General features: G+C 40.6%; 2 protein-coding genes across 4 annotated transcripts in view; both read right to left on the reverse strand.

Moving 5' to 3' along the window:
- Positions 1-2,973, reverse strand: part of LOC111569983 (protein AF-17-like) — a 45,903-nt gene extending 42,930 nt beyond the window's left edge. Inside the window, exons 1-3 of the mRNA XM_023272491.3 lie at positions 2,465-2,973; positions 185-264; positions 6-60 (exon numbers count right to left, since the gene is read on the reverse strand). Coding sequence (XP_023128259.2) covers positions 6-60; positions 185-264; positions 2,465-2,573 — 244 coding nt within the window. The 5' untranslated portion in view covers positions 2,574-2,973. The remainder of the gene's footprint in view (positions 1-5; positions 61-184; positions 265-2,464) is intronic.
- An 895-nt stretch (positions 2,974-3,868) lies between these two features.
- Positions 3,869-16,490, reverse strand: part of LOC111569990 (zinc finger protein Aiolos-like) — a 48,247-nt gene continuing 35,625 nt past the window's right edge. For 2 of the 3 annotated variants that reach the window (XM_035949175.2, XM_023272506.3), the window contains 5 exons: positions 15,630-15,968; positions 11,791-11,958; positions 11,355-11,471; positions 10,485-10,595; positions 3,963-9,419 (listed from right to left, as the gene is read on the reverse strand). In XM_035949175.2, the coding sequence (XP_035805068.2) occupies positions 8,803-9,419; positions 10,485-10,595; positions 11,355-11,471; positions 11,791-11,958; positions 15,630-15,968 (1,352 nt within the window). In that variant the 3' untranslated portion in view covers positions 3,963-8,802. Of the gene's footprint in view, positions 9,420-10,484; positions 10,596-11,354; positions 11,472-11,790; positions 11,959-15,629; positions 15,969-16,490 lie in introns of all 3 variants that reach the window. The other variant, XM_035949176.2, reaches the window with a different exon arrangement.

The following is a 16,490-nucleotide window of genomic DNA, read 5'->3' on the forward strand; positions in this document are numbered from 1 at the left end:
CTTACCTCCGCTGTCCGTCCTCTTGAGGGCGCCATCTTTGTGTGGACACAGCTCACATCTCTGGGGTTAACAGAGGACAGAGAAGAGCTGGAGGTGAGCGTCACACAGCAGGTGAGGCGGCAGTGGGTGGATCTGTGTTGTTGTGTCATGTCGTGTCGTGTTGTGTTTGTGTTGGCAAGCTCACCACTCGCGCCGCTCGCTCCTGTGACTCACACTTCCGACAAAACCACGGGCCGGTGGGCACCTGGACGATGCCGTAGCATGCTGGGACGCACAAAAACACACAATGCAGGTCGTTAGTTAACACAGGCACGGAGAGAATAGATCTACAGTGATTTATTTTTCTAAATTGATGTATTTACTTCAAATCGCGGATGTTGTGTCGTATGTAAAATATAACAAATCAGAAAAACGACACACACAATATAAGAAATTGGAGTAAAATACATTCAGTACAATTTAAAAAACTACTGACAACATAAGAGACACCTAGCTTATGTTGTGTTCTCAGTATTTTTTTTCTGATTTCATGTACTTTACACACATTTTTCATGTTGTGTAAGTCATTTTTCTAACTTAATGTTCTTTTCACGCATCTCATGCATTATCAGTTTTTTTAATTTAATATATTTTACACATATTTCTGCATTTTACACATTTCTTTTATATATTTTTTCTATAATTTCATACATATTACACGCATCTCTTAAGTTAATATTCAGTAGCTTTTTTTAAAACATACCATATTTTAAACACATTTCTCATGTTGTCAGTTTGTGCATATTTTTTCTGGAATTTAATATATTTTACACACATCTTATGTTGTCAGTATTTTTCTAATTTCATGTACTTTACACACATTTCTTATGTTGTATCAGCAATTGTCTTGAATTTTATGAATTTTACACATTTTTTTATATTGCATTGTCAGTATTTTTTGTATTATGTATTTTACACACATTTCTCATGTTGAGTTGTCAGTAATTTTCTAATTTAATGTATTTTACACAAATCCTTTATGTTTTCTGGTCAGTGGTTGTTAATTTTATTTAACATATTTTACACGTCTCTTATATTGCATGACTAGGCTTGTCAATTTTATGTATTTTAAACACATTTCTTATGTTGTGTCAGCATTTTTTTCTAATTTTATAAATCATTTTACACACACCTCTTACTTGTTAATCTGTAGCTTTTCTAATTTTATGTATTTTATATGCATCTTATATGTTGAGTTATCGGTAGTTTTTGAAATTCTGTTGTTTTTACACATTTCTTAGTTTGTGTCAGTATTTTTTTAGTTAATTTATTTTGTACACGTTTCATTTAGCGCTATTCAGCAGTTTTTTTCCAATGTAATGCGTTTTATAAACATTTTTCCTGTGATGCCAGTAGCTTTTAAAAAATTATTACGTTATTTTTTTCACATTTCTTATACTGTACAAGTATTTTAAAAAATATATACTTTTCATAAATCTCTGATGGGTTGATAGTAATTTTTCCAATTTTATTCCATATACATAGAATTAACACATTTCTTACGATGTTCTTCAGTTAATATATTTCAGACATAATCTAAAGCTGATATTCTATACTTTTTTCTAATTTAATGGGTTTTACACACATCTCATGTTCACTTATTAGTTATTTCCAATTTAATATATTTTATACACATTTCTTCTGTTGTATCAGGATTTTTTTTTAAATTGTATTTTTTGCACAGACCTCTACTGATGAGTCAATAGTTCTTATAATTTAATGACTTTTACACAGGTTCTTTAGGTGTCTATTCAGTGCTTATAATTTAATCTATTTTTACACACGTCTCCTCAGTGGAACATCTCAGCTGTCATCTGGTCATTTTAATTCATTTTGACATAAAGATTATATTTTAAAAACGAGCTCTCAGTTCGACCTGCAGTGTCAGCTCTCCACTAATCTGTCTTTATCACATTTCAGAGCACTTTCAGCAACAGAACGACACTGATTTCAGGGAAATGAGGATGAAAGCAGCGTGCAGGAAGAAATCTGCTGCAGCTTTGCCTTCAGAAATGTGATCTTCTGACTTCACTGCTCTGCTTTCAACTACAGCAACAAAGCGACCGGACACAAGAAGGTAACACCGTGTCCACACCACCGGGCCTCACCGGGCTGCCGCCTCTCTCACGGCGGATCGGAGCGGACCGGACCGGACCAGGCCGGGTCGGACGCGGCGCACCGGACGCACGGAGCCTCCGGCGCCATCCGGGGCTCCGTGTCACCGTGCGTGGCCCTCAATCATGTGTGCGCAGAGGAAACAACAAACAGCACGCCTACCTACCCCTCCCACACACACACACAAACACGCACGTAGACAGCGGCGAGCCTACCGAGCAGCCCTGCCGACCGAGCAGCGCCGCCGGCCGCCTCCAGCCCCCCGCAGCCGCCCCGGTAACAATCACCCGCTAACGGCGGCTAACGTTACCTTGGTGAACGGCGACGCTGCAGCCGTGTCCATCACAGTAAACCAGCGGGTTCTCAGCCCAGCCTCGCTCGTCTGAACACACGCAGCAGCCTCCGACCATTTCCCGCATGCTGTTCCCATATGAAGAAACGTATTTCCCCTCCCGGTGAACGGCTCAGACCTCGGCCAGGCCTGTCGGGGTCGCTCCGCTCCTCGCCGCCGCTCCGGGCATAGTCGTGGGCCGCGTCCGTCGCGCAGTTTTGGCGCAGCGGAGAGGCAGAAATCTCGGCGTGGGGTTAGTGGTGCTGCTGCTGCTACGTTTTTTTTTTCCGTGATGTCCTCCCCGTCCCCATAGAACCGATGCAGCGCGCATGCTCAGAGCTGCTCCTCTGGGTCGGAATAAAAGTCACAGCAAAAAAGGAGGAAACCAGTTTCTCTGCACCCTGCGCGCTTTCACACTCTGCTCAGCATTATAAACGCCTGCCAACATGAAAAAAACGACACATTTGCAGCAGTTTCCTGAATCAGGATCAGTAAAACATGTGGATCAGTCAGACCAAACCTCTGGCTGCATCAAGTCTATGTAAACAGCGCCACCTGCCGGCTGTCAACGCAACAACAGAGCAACAATTACAAGCTATTTCACCATCCGGAGTCCTGAGCTGCAGAGAAAAACATCCTCATTGTGAATGATGCACCTGCACTCTGATAAATGACTGCAGAAATACAACCAAATTCTAACAGCGGGGTCCTGATTTGAAGAAAAAGGGGTTGAAAAACTGAATTACTTGGCGCTTTTTTATGAAAATCGTGAAAATATCCTCAGTGTGAATGATTCACCTCCACTCTAATAAAAAATCTATAAAAATAAATTTGAACTCAAAGACATAAAAATCTAAGCCAAAAACAACAATAACCAATTTGGTGTTTTTGTTATATTTCAAAAATATATAGAGAAAAATCTGTAAAATATAAAGGAAATAAATACTTTAAAATAAAGAGGAAAAAAAATCACAAAATATCAGAAAATAAGCAGGGACACAGTGAGAATTGGAAAAAAGAGAAAGAAAAAAGCAGAACAGCTTTACGAAGCACAGTTTAAAACTGCAACTTGATTTAGGCAGATAAATTTTAAAAATGCAACATCTTTATATATATTTAAAACATCAGAAAAAAGTGAAATAAAGAAGAATAAAATGTAAAAAAAATAACGGAAAATGACCAAAGAAATATTACAAGCTATTTCACCATCCAGATTCTTAACCTAAAGTGAAAAACATCCTTAGTGTGAATGATGCATAAATAAATTACTATAAATGTACAACCAAACTAAAAAAAAAAGAAACTGACAGTGTGAATTAAACAAAAAAGACATTTTTTGCATAACAGCTTGAGTTTTTTTTAAGGCAGCTATATTCAAAATTCAATATTTTCTATATTTAAAAAATATGGGAAAAATGTTACATAAAAATGAAAAAAGAAAATAACCACAAATTATACGTCTACATCTTTAACTCATTTTCTTTATTAGTTTGCTGGAACACTCGCTGACTTTATGTAAAATTAATAATGTTATACTGCATTAATTTGCTGGTGAAACTGATTATCAGTGTTTGTTTTTCTGTCCACAAGCCATAAATATTCACAGAGGATATACTGTCACAGACGAGAAAAAAAATACATTTAAGAAGCTGCAGTCAGAGAATTTAGATGTTTTTCTCTCAAAAATATTGAGAATATTGAGAATTTGTGTAATTGTCGATGTAATTAATCATTACTGTAGCTGTAAATGACACTAGACAGAGAAAAGGAGCTGCATCACTTTTAAAATCTTACATTTTAAAATCTATTTCATTGGGAATCGTTTGTTTTTAAAAATAGATATCATATTTGCAAAAATACTGAATATCAGATCCAATAATTGGACAGGCTCCTGCAAAATACACATTTAGGTTTTCATTTTACTACACTTAAATCTACTGGGTATTTATATAAGTCAGTGCATTTGATATTGACATTTGATAGTGATAAAACTTTATTTGAATATTTAGACAAACAATGTCATAAAACTTGTAGAACAAAAAATAACTGTCTTACTCTAAGTCATTGATTGGCGAAGTTTCATGCTGGTATTTAAATTTTTTACCCATAGATTTTGATTTCTAAATATAAAAGTATGTAATTTTTACAATATGTAATATTTCTTTATTCATACTGTGATGTTTCAAATATGAAAAATGTTTCCTACCATGAAGTTTTTTGTCTACTTGTGGAAAGTCTCACAGTATTTTTACATGAATGGGTCAGTTACCGTAGTAAGGAGAATGGAGTCAGTTATGACAACAGAAATATTATTTTTCCATTCCTAACCACGACACTTTAATGTTTTTGTTGTGATTAATGGCTACGAGAGAAATGAAGATTTACTGCTGACAGAGATGAAGATCTGAGAAACCATAAATTATTTACATAAGAATTGCCACAGACAAAATAAGCAGTATAGGTAAGTATTCTTTCATCAAATATAATGAAACATAAATTACCCCACTCTATAGTGTTTGTTGCTGAAGCATCATGGTCACTTAAAAGTTAAATGTTATTTTCTCAGTTTTGTTTTTCTTCTGAGTCAGAAATCTTCACCAAACTTCATAGTTTTATTCTTGTTTATATTCTGAAGGGTGGTTTGTTCATATATCGTTCACACCTTCATTTATAGAATATTTTATTCCTAAAAACATGATGAAAGTTCATTTTGTTTTCTGGCTGCTGACAGTATTTTCTGATTTCTGGAACAATAAAAAGAGAAATTCCTTCTGGAAAACCTTTGATGCCAATAATTAAATCATCAACAACAACAACAACAACAACAGCAAAAAATATCTTTTCTGGAAGTAATAAACTAAGGAAGCTCTATGCTTCATGTCATCTATCCACAAATATCTTTTTTTGTACATTAAATCATCTCTAGATGCAGTAAAACATGGCATTTAAATCCAGTTTGTGTCCCTGATGCTGGTTTTATGACTCCAGCTCAAACTTTATTGATTCTTTCCAGTTAAATTACATCACTACAGATTTCATTCTGATGTCTGGCTGTCATGTAGACTGTTGTTCAGTCAGCAGATGTCACCAGAAGCATCTCATTCTGACTGGACTTGCGTCACAGACACTTTATGACTCCTGTCTAGTCTGACTGAGTAAACTGTCTGGGAGGGTGTTTTGTTTTTGATGGAAACAGGACTTCAGAAACATCTTTCTAGTCCCAATTACGACTCCTCTGCAAGTTTCTCTTGAGCTCAGAAGTGACAAATCAGAGAATATCCTCAGCATTTTTATCACCGACTTCGATTTCAGCTAAAAGTTTTACTTGAAATCATCAAGCTGCTCTTAAAGTTGGAAAAAGAAGAAGCACACTTGAGATGGATGACTGGGCTTTTTAACTTCACACATGAAGCTGCGATGACAGTTTGCCTAACAAGTGTCACTTCTGTTCAAACCCAAAGAGACAGAAAAGGGAACTGGGGCTGATGGAGAGGACCGATAGCGTGGTGGCAGCTGGATGGAGCTGAAACACCCTCCTCTGTGTGAAGGCAGCAGCGCGTAACCATCGTCCCTGCACTGTGGGCGAAGCGCATCCACTCATAATAACTAACTGAGCAGCTAGTCAGAAAACTTCACAGCAAAACTTCCCCCGATGCGCTCAGAGGAGGCAGATTTAGCCGTCGGCAGAGTTCAGAAATTCCCACAAACCCTTGATTTCTCCGTCACACAGATAAATTCCCATATCTGGATTTTTACTGGTATGCAGAATCTATTACGATCCATTCTATGGGTGATGTGAAAGTTAGGTGGGAGGAGTGAAACTACTGATCAAAACCATTTTGCATAATCTCTCATTCTTCTGTTTTCCAGCTAGAGAAATAATGATGACATCAAGCCATTGTTCATTTCACCTGACAGTCATCCTGCACTTTATTTTTAACCCTTCGCACCCCAAGTAGGTGTTTCTTTCTTTGCTCTTCTAACATTTTTACTCACTGTGGGCTAATTTTTCACTGTACAGTTGTGCTGTTGACTGCAAGGAGAAAGAGCTCAGAAAAGTCTTCTGAGCAGCCTGACCCAGTTGAAATGGCATAAATCATAAAAAAACTGTGTCAAAAATGGGGAAAAAAGCAGTACAACACAGTTAAAATGCCATAAGTTATACAAAAAACTGATTTGTTTGAACTATTTATTTTACAAAAATAAAAAAAAAAAGAATCAATATACAACATTTTTCCAATTGCCCACAGGTGTTACAAATACTAGAGAAATAGTAGCTCTACATACTATAGATGATTTTTAGTGAATGTTTAGATGAGACATGAAAAATGAAGTGATTTTGATGAAATATCACGATTTTAAGCTTAGATTTTTACAATTTTCAACACAAGGTTTCTGATGGAAGCGCACATCACAGATGAGTATTTCAAGGACCGTAGAAAAGTGGAAAATCCGCAGATTCTTTCTGTCTTTAGAGTTTCTGGCTCTAATAGGTGGTGTAATTGTAGCGATTTTTTTAAGAAGACAACATGCCTTTCAAAGCTGCTGGCGGGTTTTGGGTTTAACAAACAATTTCCTACAGCATAAAAATCCACTGTTATGCAGTTTGAAACTTCTTCCAGCAGGTGGATGCTGGTGTGAAAAGAGGTCCACTGACGTTTCTATTCACAGCATAAGAGGAAGAAACAGTGAGCTCTAATTCCTGTTAAGAAATTAAGAGAGACAGTCCCCAGAATGTACAATTTCCAAGTCAGTCGTGGTGTTCCTAATGACTTCATATCATTCTTCTCTGTTTCTGCTTTAATTTGTGCATTTTAAATGTATCAGTGTCACAAGCACCCAATTCTGCCTGTGCAGCAATAAGATTGAACTACTTGTTGAGTTCAGTTCTAATTTAAGGTTTTACACACTCTCAGGTACAGCAAGGTAACTCATTTCTAAGGAGACATACAGATTCACTCTGCTGACAACCTTAAACCTGTACATCCAACAATGGAGCAAAATACAATCCATAAATTAATACAAAATTTTCTGGCACTCAAATTACATGCTTATGTTCTATTAAAAAGGGTTACGCATCTGATTAATATGTTTTCAGAGTGAGATCAGGATATATTGTGAGTGTGAGAAAAAGTACCACCATGTCTGATGCTGCAGACAAAGTGGGCGAGAAGGAGGAGTATGGAAGGAGAAAGATCTGACGAGGTTAGTTCTGTTTCTCAGAACTCCAAGATGTGTTTGGCTTTAATAAACCTACCATAAATTGTTACAATGTGGATGATATCAAAGATAAAGATTGGCCAGATTTGGAAAAACTTTGAGATCACAAGACAAGTTATGTTGGCTTGAAATTACTGAAAATGGTGCCAGACTCAAAGGACGATAAATAAGTTTTAAAATCAAACCACATTTCTGTTTTACACAATATGCAAATTATTTATACGTTTCCTAAACTAGCAATAACACTTTTTGTTTGGCTTTAAGAGGACATTTTTGCTCTGATGTCTGTTTCTTATAGCAGTTTATTTCTTTGTCTGCTAAACATGTTGGTAGGAGGGTTTAATGTCATATAACAGCTTTGACCTGAACTTTACTTATATTTGCATCCCATTTGTCTCTGTTCTTCCTAAATATATTGCATTTTTGTGCTCACCTACACTTACATGTCTGCCGAAAAACGGTCATGCATTTCTACAGTGATATGTGGCAACAGTAAGTGAGCATAATATTCTGGAGTGTGAAACCAGCGCAGTGTGCAGAGTGAAGTGGCGTCTTTTGAAGCCATGACTTCTCTGAAAACCACAGCCTAAAAAGAGGCATGTGACCTTCTAGATAATAGGATTTTTTTCTTCTTCTTCTTTTTTTTTGTTCTACAGTCTTGAATTGGCAAGTGTTTTTCAGAGAAGCTAAACCTCTCGCAAGGGAGGGTTTGTTTTTACACCTTTACACCTTAGATAAAAAAGCGGTAGATACACAGCAAATGTTTTCTGCTATTTTGTTGAACATTTGACTGAATATGTGGCTTTGTGATACAAACATAGCAAGTACAAAGCTATATACATACATATATACATATGCATGAAAAAGAAGTAGAATTACTCCTGCATCAACACTTTACAGGCCATCTTTTCAGATGAGTACAATATGACTAATAACACTCAGATACCCGCCTCACTTTTATAACGCCTTCCTTACAAACACACACTGAAGACGCAGAGAGAGACCGCTGCTACTTCATGCTTTCATCCCTGATACTACTTATATGAGTACAACTGTGTGTACTGCCTGAGTTTTTGTGTGAGTGTAAGCGTGAATGTCTACTTCAGTTCTAGGCGGTGCTCGCCGCGGGCTATGTGGGAAGAGAACTCGTAACGGTCCCGGCTGCGGTGGCCGCAAACATTGCACTCCAGCGGGTCGCGGAAGCCGTGGCAGCCCATGTGGATGGTGAACATGACGTAGTCCAGGAAGATCACCCTGCAGTGTCCGCAGGGATACACGGCGCCCAGCAGCCCCCCCGCCTCCCCGTCACCCCGCATCACCCTCAAAGCCTCCAGAGGCGGCAGGGGGATGGGCTGCGGGTGAGGAACGCCGTTCTGGTGGTTCATTCCCCCCGCCAGGTGCCCTAAGCTGTACATGACGGGCATCTGAGAGCCGTCGGCGTGAAAGGAGTCCATGCTGAGGGGGGGTTGGGTGGCGGGGGGGAGACCCAGGAGTGGCATGCCCATCTTGTGGCCGTTGGTGAGGCTCATGGGGCTGTGGCTTAACGGGATCGGGTAGGACCGTTGGGAGGGAGGCGGGTCGCCATTTGTGAGGATGGGCTGCTGCTGGTGGTGGGCGTCGGGCCCCGGGGAGCCCGTCGGCGGAGGCTCCTTGACATCAGCCGGGTGGACCTGCTCCCTGTTGAAGCTCAGATCCAGGCAGATGCCGTTGTCGCCTAAACCAGACAAGAAAGCACTGAACAGGAAGACCACGTTCCACAGAAGAAGCAGCAGCAGCGCAGACGGAAAGCAGCAACACATGGAAAAGATCTAACGGGGCTCTGAGGGGTCTTCACGGCAGTGCTGAGAAACACGTGCATCCCCAAGGTGTAAAACCTGGAACACGGCTGGATTACAGGACAAAAGAGGCCTTCAAAGCTTGAAAGCATCCAGAGCCAGCAGCGGAGGACGAAGGGCTGAGAGGAAGCAGATGACACAAGGCCTCGAGTGCAGCTGCAGCTCAGAAGTATTGACAGAGACACCTGCTCACGTTTCTCGCCTCCCGCCTGTTCTCTCTCTCTGTGGTTACTTCTCTTTTCCCCTGTGGTTGTCATATTGAAAGAGTTCACTTCATTTGTCATCCTGATAGAGTCGTAGGAGTTTTTTTTTTCTTTCTGCCAATACACCCTCACACCGAGCAGCTTGAGGCTTGATTGCAAAACTATAACCCAAAGTTGGCCTTAACCAGAAAGGTGAGAGCCAGCTATTGAAAATGTGTGTGTGGCGTGTACGCCCATAAAGTTTGGGAAATGCCTGCCAAGTCAACCATTTACTGAAACTGCTATCTTTTGATCATCCAGGCAAATTATCTGAGCTTAAAATCAAAGCACACAAAAAGTGAGTAACTAAACTGAGAGGTTTCAAGTGCACGTTTCACTCTCTGCTCTCCTTTTTGTTTTAATGTATTCATGTAAATAACCATGCATGGTTACCAAATACCCACCTATGACACATTTCTTGCAGAGAATTTAGGTTAGCGGTGAGCACTCTGTGGTATGCAGGTATGAGGCAGGTGTTCTGCCTTCAATTCCCATTTGGCAAGAGATGGAGGAGAGCAAAGACAGACAGAAAGACAAGGAGCTCAGACAGACAGCTTCAAATAATCTGAAAAACATGAATTCTGTATAAAGGCCCAGCAAAAAGCAAAATCATTTCAAAAACACAGCAGCTATAGTCAGTAAATACATGGATGTTATTAAAAAGTGTTATCAGCTTGAGGTCTGATCCTCTGCTGCTCTTACCGGTGAACTTCTGCGGCATTGAACTCTTTCGTTTGGCGACGTTGCTGGCGAGCCGGTTGAGCAGCAGCGCCCGCTCGGTGCCCATCTGAGCCGTGGTTATGTGGCTGTCCTCTGCATGACAGGAAAACGTGAGTAAGTGCACAAAAGGAAATGAAGACCTCCTCTTTTGATCAAGCAGCGTCATCAGCGAAGCATTGAGCTGCAGCTGTCCACCTGTCGCAGCCTCTGAGGTTATAAAGTCAAAAAAAAAAACTCGCTAAACCCACCAGCTGCTTGAAATGGAGTCACACGAGATATTAATTTGAGATCAGACGCTCCTTTTGACCTGACTTCCTGGTTGTTTTTTAACTTCACCAGTGCAGGAGAGCAGACCACAGGATGAGGATGTGCTTCCTCACCACAGCATCACTCAAGGCACAAAACTTACGACATTTGGTGACCACAGAAACAGAGCATTGTCTGTGTTTTGCAATCATGCAACTGTCCCGTCGAGGTGTTTTTTCAGGGGGAGGTTATAAAATGGTGCATGTTTTTGTGTGTCTGCCTAAACTGGGCAGCCGGGCTGAAACATTTGCCCTACATGTCGGCTTCCCCTTTGCTGTTGCAGGCGCGAGAAGCGGTCCTCGCAGCGCTGAGCCTTCACACCACAGCAGCCATAACCTATTTAGCTGTAATGACGGGGTAGTAGCCATAAGCTCATTAATGTAATGAGGCTGTAAAAACAGGATCTGTTAGTACTAACAGCTCGAAGTGAGCTGTGTATGTGTTTGTGCAGACTGTGCAGCGCTCTGACACCTAAATGTGTGAAATGGAGTTTTGAAGATGTTCCTGCGCTTCGCATGAGAGTGTTGGTGCAGGAAGGTTGCTCACCTCTGTCGGTGGGACCTTTGCTCTGAATGTACACATGGCATCTCTCTCGGTGCTCTTCGAGTGAGCTGCGCTGCTTGTAGCTGCGGCTGCAATAGTTGCACTTGAAGGGCTTCTCCACTGTGAGCAGCAGTTTCAGTTAATCACTAACACATCAACAACATCAAAATACTTACAGCAGCTATTATCTCGATGGTTTCGTGCCAAACCGATGGTTATGTGTGTCTGCTGTAAAACACGTGCACTGAAAGTGAGTGAGTAAGTTTCCAGAGGTGTGTGAGTGAACTGTCATGTGTGATGTGTGGTGGGTGTTACTGGAAAAGCCATGCAGGCTGAGCACACCTCTGATTCAAAAGCAGTAAGAAACCAACCAACATGATACTGTACACAGGTGCATACAGTGTCAGTGCATTTGTGAGTGGATGTGGCAGGCTGGTACCAGAATGGGTGCGCAGGTGCCCGCTCAGAGCGTCGCGTCGGCGGCAGGCATAGCTACACATCGGGCATTTGAAAGGCTTCTCCCCGGAGTGCAGTTTGATGTGGCGAAGCAGGTTTCCCTTCTGGGTAAAGGAGGCCCCGCACTGACTGCAGTGGAATGGCCTCTCACCTGACAGAAAGGAGAAACAAAGAGAAAAAAACACAGTGTGACAAACAAGCCTGCATGTTTGTCTTCTGAACTCCCTGATATTGCAACATGTTTTGATTCTAATCATTGTGAATTATTTGTTGTTGCAGATTTACTGTGTTAGTTTGTGGTAAAAGAAGCACTCAGATCCTCAGTCATACTCCAGCAACTTTAATGTTTTTTTGGTATTTTCATGACTATTTTCATTGTAGATTCTCACTAAAGGCATCAAAACTATGAATGAACACATATGGAATTATGTAGTTAACAAAAAAGCGTGAAATAAGTAAAAACATGTTTTATATTTTAGATTCTTCAAAATATCCACCCTTTGCTTTGATTACTGCTTTGAACACTCTTGGCATTCTCTCCATGAGCTTCATGACGTAGTCACCTGAAATAGTTTTCCAACAGTCTTGAAGGAGTTCCCAGGGATGCTGAGCACTTGTTGGCCTTTTTGCCTTCACTCTGTGGTCCATCTCATCCCAACCCATCTGGATTGGGTTTAGGTCAGGTGACTGTGGAGGTCAGGTCATCTGACCTAAGCAGCACTCCATCACTCTCCTTCTTGGTCAAATAGCCCTTCCACAGCCTGGAGGTGTGTTTAGGTGAAACCCAAGATCTCAAATTTGGGCTGATCAGACCAAAGCACAGATTTCCACTGGTCTAACATCCATTCCTTGTGTTTCTTGGCCCAAATAAATCTCTTCTGCTTGTTGCTTTTCCTTAGTAGTGGTTTCTTAGCAGCTATTTGACCATAAAGGCCTGATTGGTCAGTCTCCTCTGAACAGCTGATGTAGAGATGTGTCGCTACTAGAACTCTGTGTGGCATTTATCTGGGCTCTAATCTGAGGTGCAGCAGAGGAGACTCTTGGTTTTCCTTTCCTCATATGAGCCAGTTTGGTCATAGCACTTGATGGTTGTTGCAACTGCACTTGGGGATACATTCAAAGTTTTTGCAATTTTCTGGACTAAAAGACTTTCAGTTCCTAAAGTAATGATGGACTGTCGTTTCTCTTTACTTAGCTGATTGGTTCTTGCCATAATATGGATTCTAACAGTTGTCAAATAGGGCTGTCAACTGTGGACCAACCTGACTTCTTCACAACACAACCGATGGTCCGAACCCCATCGAGAAAGCAAGAAATGCCACAAATTAACCTTGACAAGGCACAGCTGTGAAGTGAAAACCATTTCAGGAGACTACCTCATGAAACTCATGAAGAGAAGACCAAGGGTGTGCAAAGCAGTAATCAAAGCAAAGGGTGGCTACTTTGAGGAATCTAAAATATTTCACACTCTTTTGTTTCCCACATAATTCCACATGTTCATTCATAATTTTGATGCCTTCAGCGAGAATCTACAATGTAAAAGTCATGAAAATAAAGAAAGACCATTAAATGAGAAGGTGTGTCTAAACCTTTGACTGGTGTATGTGACCTCGTTCTATTATTAATATTAAAGCATCAGTGTGTCAGCAGCATGCTGCTATTGTAGCTGCTGTAGGTTTTAACTACTTTATATCCAGTTTTATAAACAGACAGCACATAAATCTGAGGGTTCCAAACATTATTAATAGGAGAGAAAAGCAGAAAAAAGTGTCTTTGATTATTGCTTAGGTATTGGATCATTGGAATCTTCACTGAAATTTATCCATGTGAGAAGTTTGAAGGGAAAAACTACATTGTTTTTAGTAGATTTTAACAAGTCATAGATATCTGAACTGCGAGCTGACTACACAGATTTCAGATGGAAGTTTGGACACTGCTGGTTTAATCTGTAATCATGAACTGTGTCAAATCTTCATCTCATAAAAGCTGTCAGATGAATGTAGTGGAGCAGAAAATACAATACATCCCTCTGAAATGTAGTGGAGTGAAAGGTCAAAGTATCATAACATGAAAACACTCAAGGAAAGAACCTAAAAATTGTACTTTAGTTCAGTATTTCCACCTCTGTCTATCGACTGTAGATTACAACTGACGTGATGTTCTTCATGAGTGCAAATTTTGCGATACTGCTGTAATTTTTTCCTTCCTTTAGTTGCCGTCTGGTTCCAAGTATTACAGTGATGTTGCAAAAAACACACAATCATTCACCATCTTTAAAAGGGGAACAAAACATCCACATTGATCGTCAGAAACCTAGAAAACGATGTTCCCACGGCTCAGACTGCACAAATGCCCCGATGTACTGTAAACTCAACTTCTGCTGTCAAAAACAGAATCGTGAGTTCCAACCGAAGGCGGAAAAATTCTGCTATTCAGCTTTACTCATCAGTAACAAGAAGCTGGGATGCAAATTTGTGTTTTAGTAGTAAAACAGCCACCACAGCTTGTCATTTTGAATTTAACGTGACTGAAACAGATGATCAGAGTGTTAATATATGGAATATGATAACTTCAGTATCTTCATTTCCTAAAACTCTGCTCTGTTAGTCACACTGAAGAGTGATGGAAGAAATGAGAAAGACGACGTTTTAAATACAGAATTTGTGGCTTGTTTTCACTGCTTATGACAGTTGTTATGTGTGCAGATGTGGCCAATGACAACTCGGTGGTAAATATGACAAACACCTCTGAACCTGAAATGGTTTCTGGGTGCTTTTTTTTTCCTGACACATTTTTTACTCACTGTGGTCTCATTTTTCACTGCAATATTAAAGTCCTACACCTCTATGGAAACAGAACAACCATGGTTATCAGTAGAAAGAACTCAGAAATGTCTTCTGTGCAGGATAACACATCTATAAAGCCATAAATCATAAAAAAAATCTCTAATTTGCAAACATTTAAAAAACTTGGATGCAGGTATTAATAATACTGGAAAAAATGTTCGCACTACACGCTGGAAATATGGGACTATTTGCGTTTTTCCATCCTCTACAAACTAGTAATTTTTTGTACCAATCTAAGGCTATTTCACTATGGTGAATGTATCTTCCAACTTGCTCCTCTGTATGCTGTTTTTCAGCCATGCTACATTTATTTTACTGATCAAATAAGTTAGATTTTCCTCTCAGTCTCTCTAATTTGTTTCTGTACTTGTCTCCTATCTGCTCTGCTCTAAATACTACTTGTGGCTTCTCAGTTGCACAGAGGTTTGAAATATTAAAAGGGCTTTTGAAATAGGATGATTTTAAGCTCATGTCTTGTTTTCACAGAACTACACGTCACACATGATCAGTTCAAGGACTGTCGCAAAGTAGAAAATGTAATGATTCTTTCAGTCTGCGGCTCTGAGAAAGGGTGATTTTTTTTTAAACATAACATGGGTTTCAAATCTGCAGGCAGGTTTCAGGATTCCGAGGGTCAGATGAGGGTTAGAGTGCATGAGATGAACACCCTGCTCTGCTCTGAATACGGTTTTCTGTAGGACTTACATTGCAGATCGATGTTGCTGGAATTATTATAATTCTTTGACCAATCTGTCAATGTGATCAAATCACACATTTGAACAGCAATAGAGGATATTTCACAACCTACTGCTGCACTGGTTAGGGCATGTGCGTCATATATGATGCAGATTTGCACATTGTTAATCGCCGAGTTCCACCCAGTCAGTACAATGAGCTCCCAGTGCTATAAACGCTGTGGTTGTTGCGCAATGGTAGCGTTTGAGGTCAGGTGTGTGGCCTGTGTGCCTGTGCTTACCCGTGTGGCTGCGCTTGTGCACTAGCAGTACGTTAATGCTGATGCAGGACAGGCCACAGATGTCACAGTTGAGTTTGCCTGGTGTCTGGATGCGAGGGGCCTCCGTCGCTGCTGTGTGGGCGTCTGTCAGGGCAGCGCTGTCATAACGAGAGTAGTCCACCAGCGACAGGTCCTGCGGCTCGTTCAGGGTTTCTCCCTCTTCATCCCCATCATCGTTGTCGTCCTCCATCCTCTCCTCGTCGAATCCCTCCTCCATGCCATCCTCGCTGCCTCCCTTTGCTTCCTCTTTGGGAACCATCTCACGTTCTTCCACCTCCTCTGCTTCGGTTTTCATCACACCTAAGCAGAGCGGAAGTAAAGGAGAATACATTTGGAGTGACATTTGACACATGTACAAACAACATGGACTGATGTACAGAGCAGCCTTCTCTTCCAAATAAGGAGCTAAATAAGCTCCACACCAAGCTAAATGTGAAAGCCACCGTTAAACCTTCGCTTCTACATTTGTGCCTAAAGCTGATATTAGTACTAAAACATCTCCAAAGTGTGGGTAGCTTAATTTGTCAGTGTCACAAAGAGATTCAGAAGATGTGTGCTCGAGATAAGGGGAAGGCATTTCCTCTGACTACACAGAAACTAGAACTAGGCCAGGAGAGAGAGACAGCTGGCGCCTCAGACAGACACCACCAATTCCTCATCTGCATTTAAAACTGATTTCACATTGATTAATCTGCACTCTCTCTCGGCCACTCTCTCAGGCAACTGAGTGCCAGTTCTACCATATGTCTACTACTACAAGTTTCCCTGATGTTTTTTGACATTTTTCTTACTCGCTGTTGGTCAAACTTCAGCATCATGCAG

This window comes from Amphiprion ocellaris, chromosome 4 (assembly GCF_022539595.1).
Source record: "Amphiprion ocellaris isolate individual 3 ecotype Okinawa chromosome 4, ASM2253959v1, whole genome shotgun sequence".
Taxonomy (NCBI): Eukaryota; Metazoa; Chordata; class Actinopteri; family Pomacentridae; genus Amphiprion; species Amphiprion ocellaris.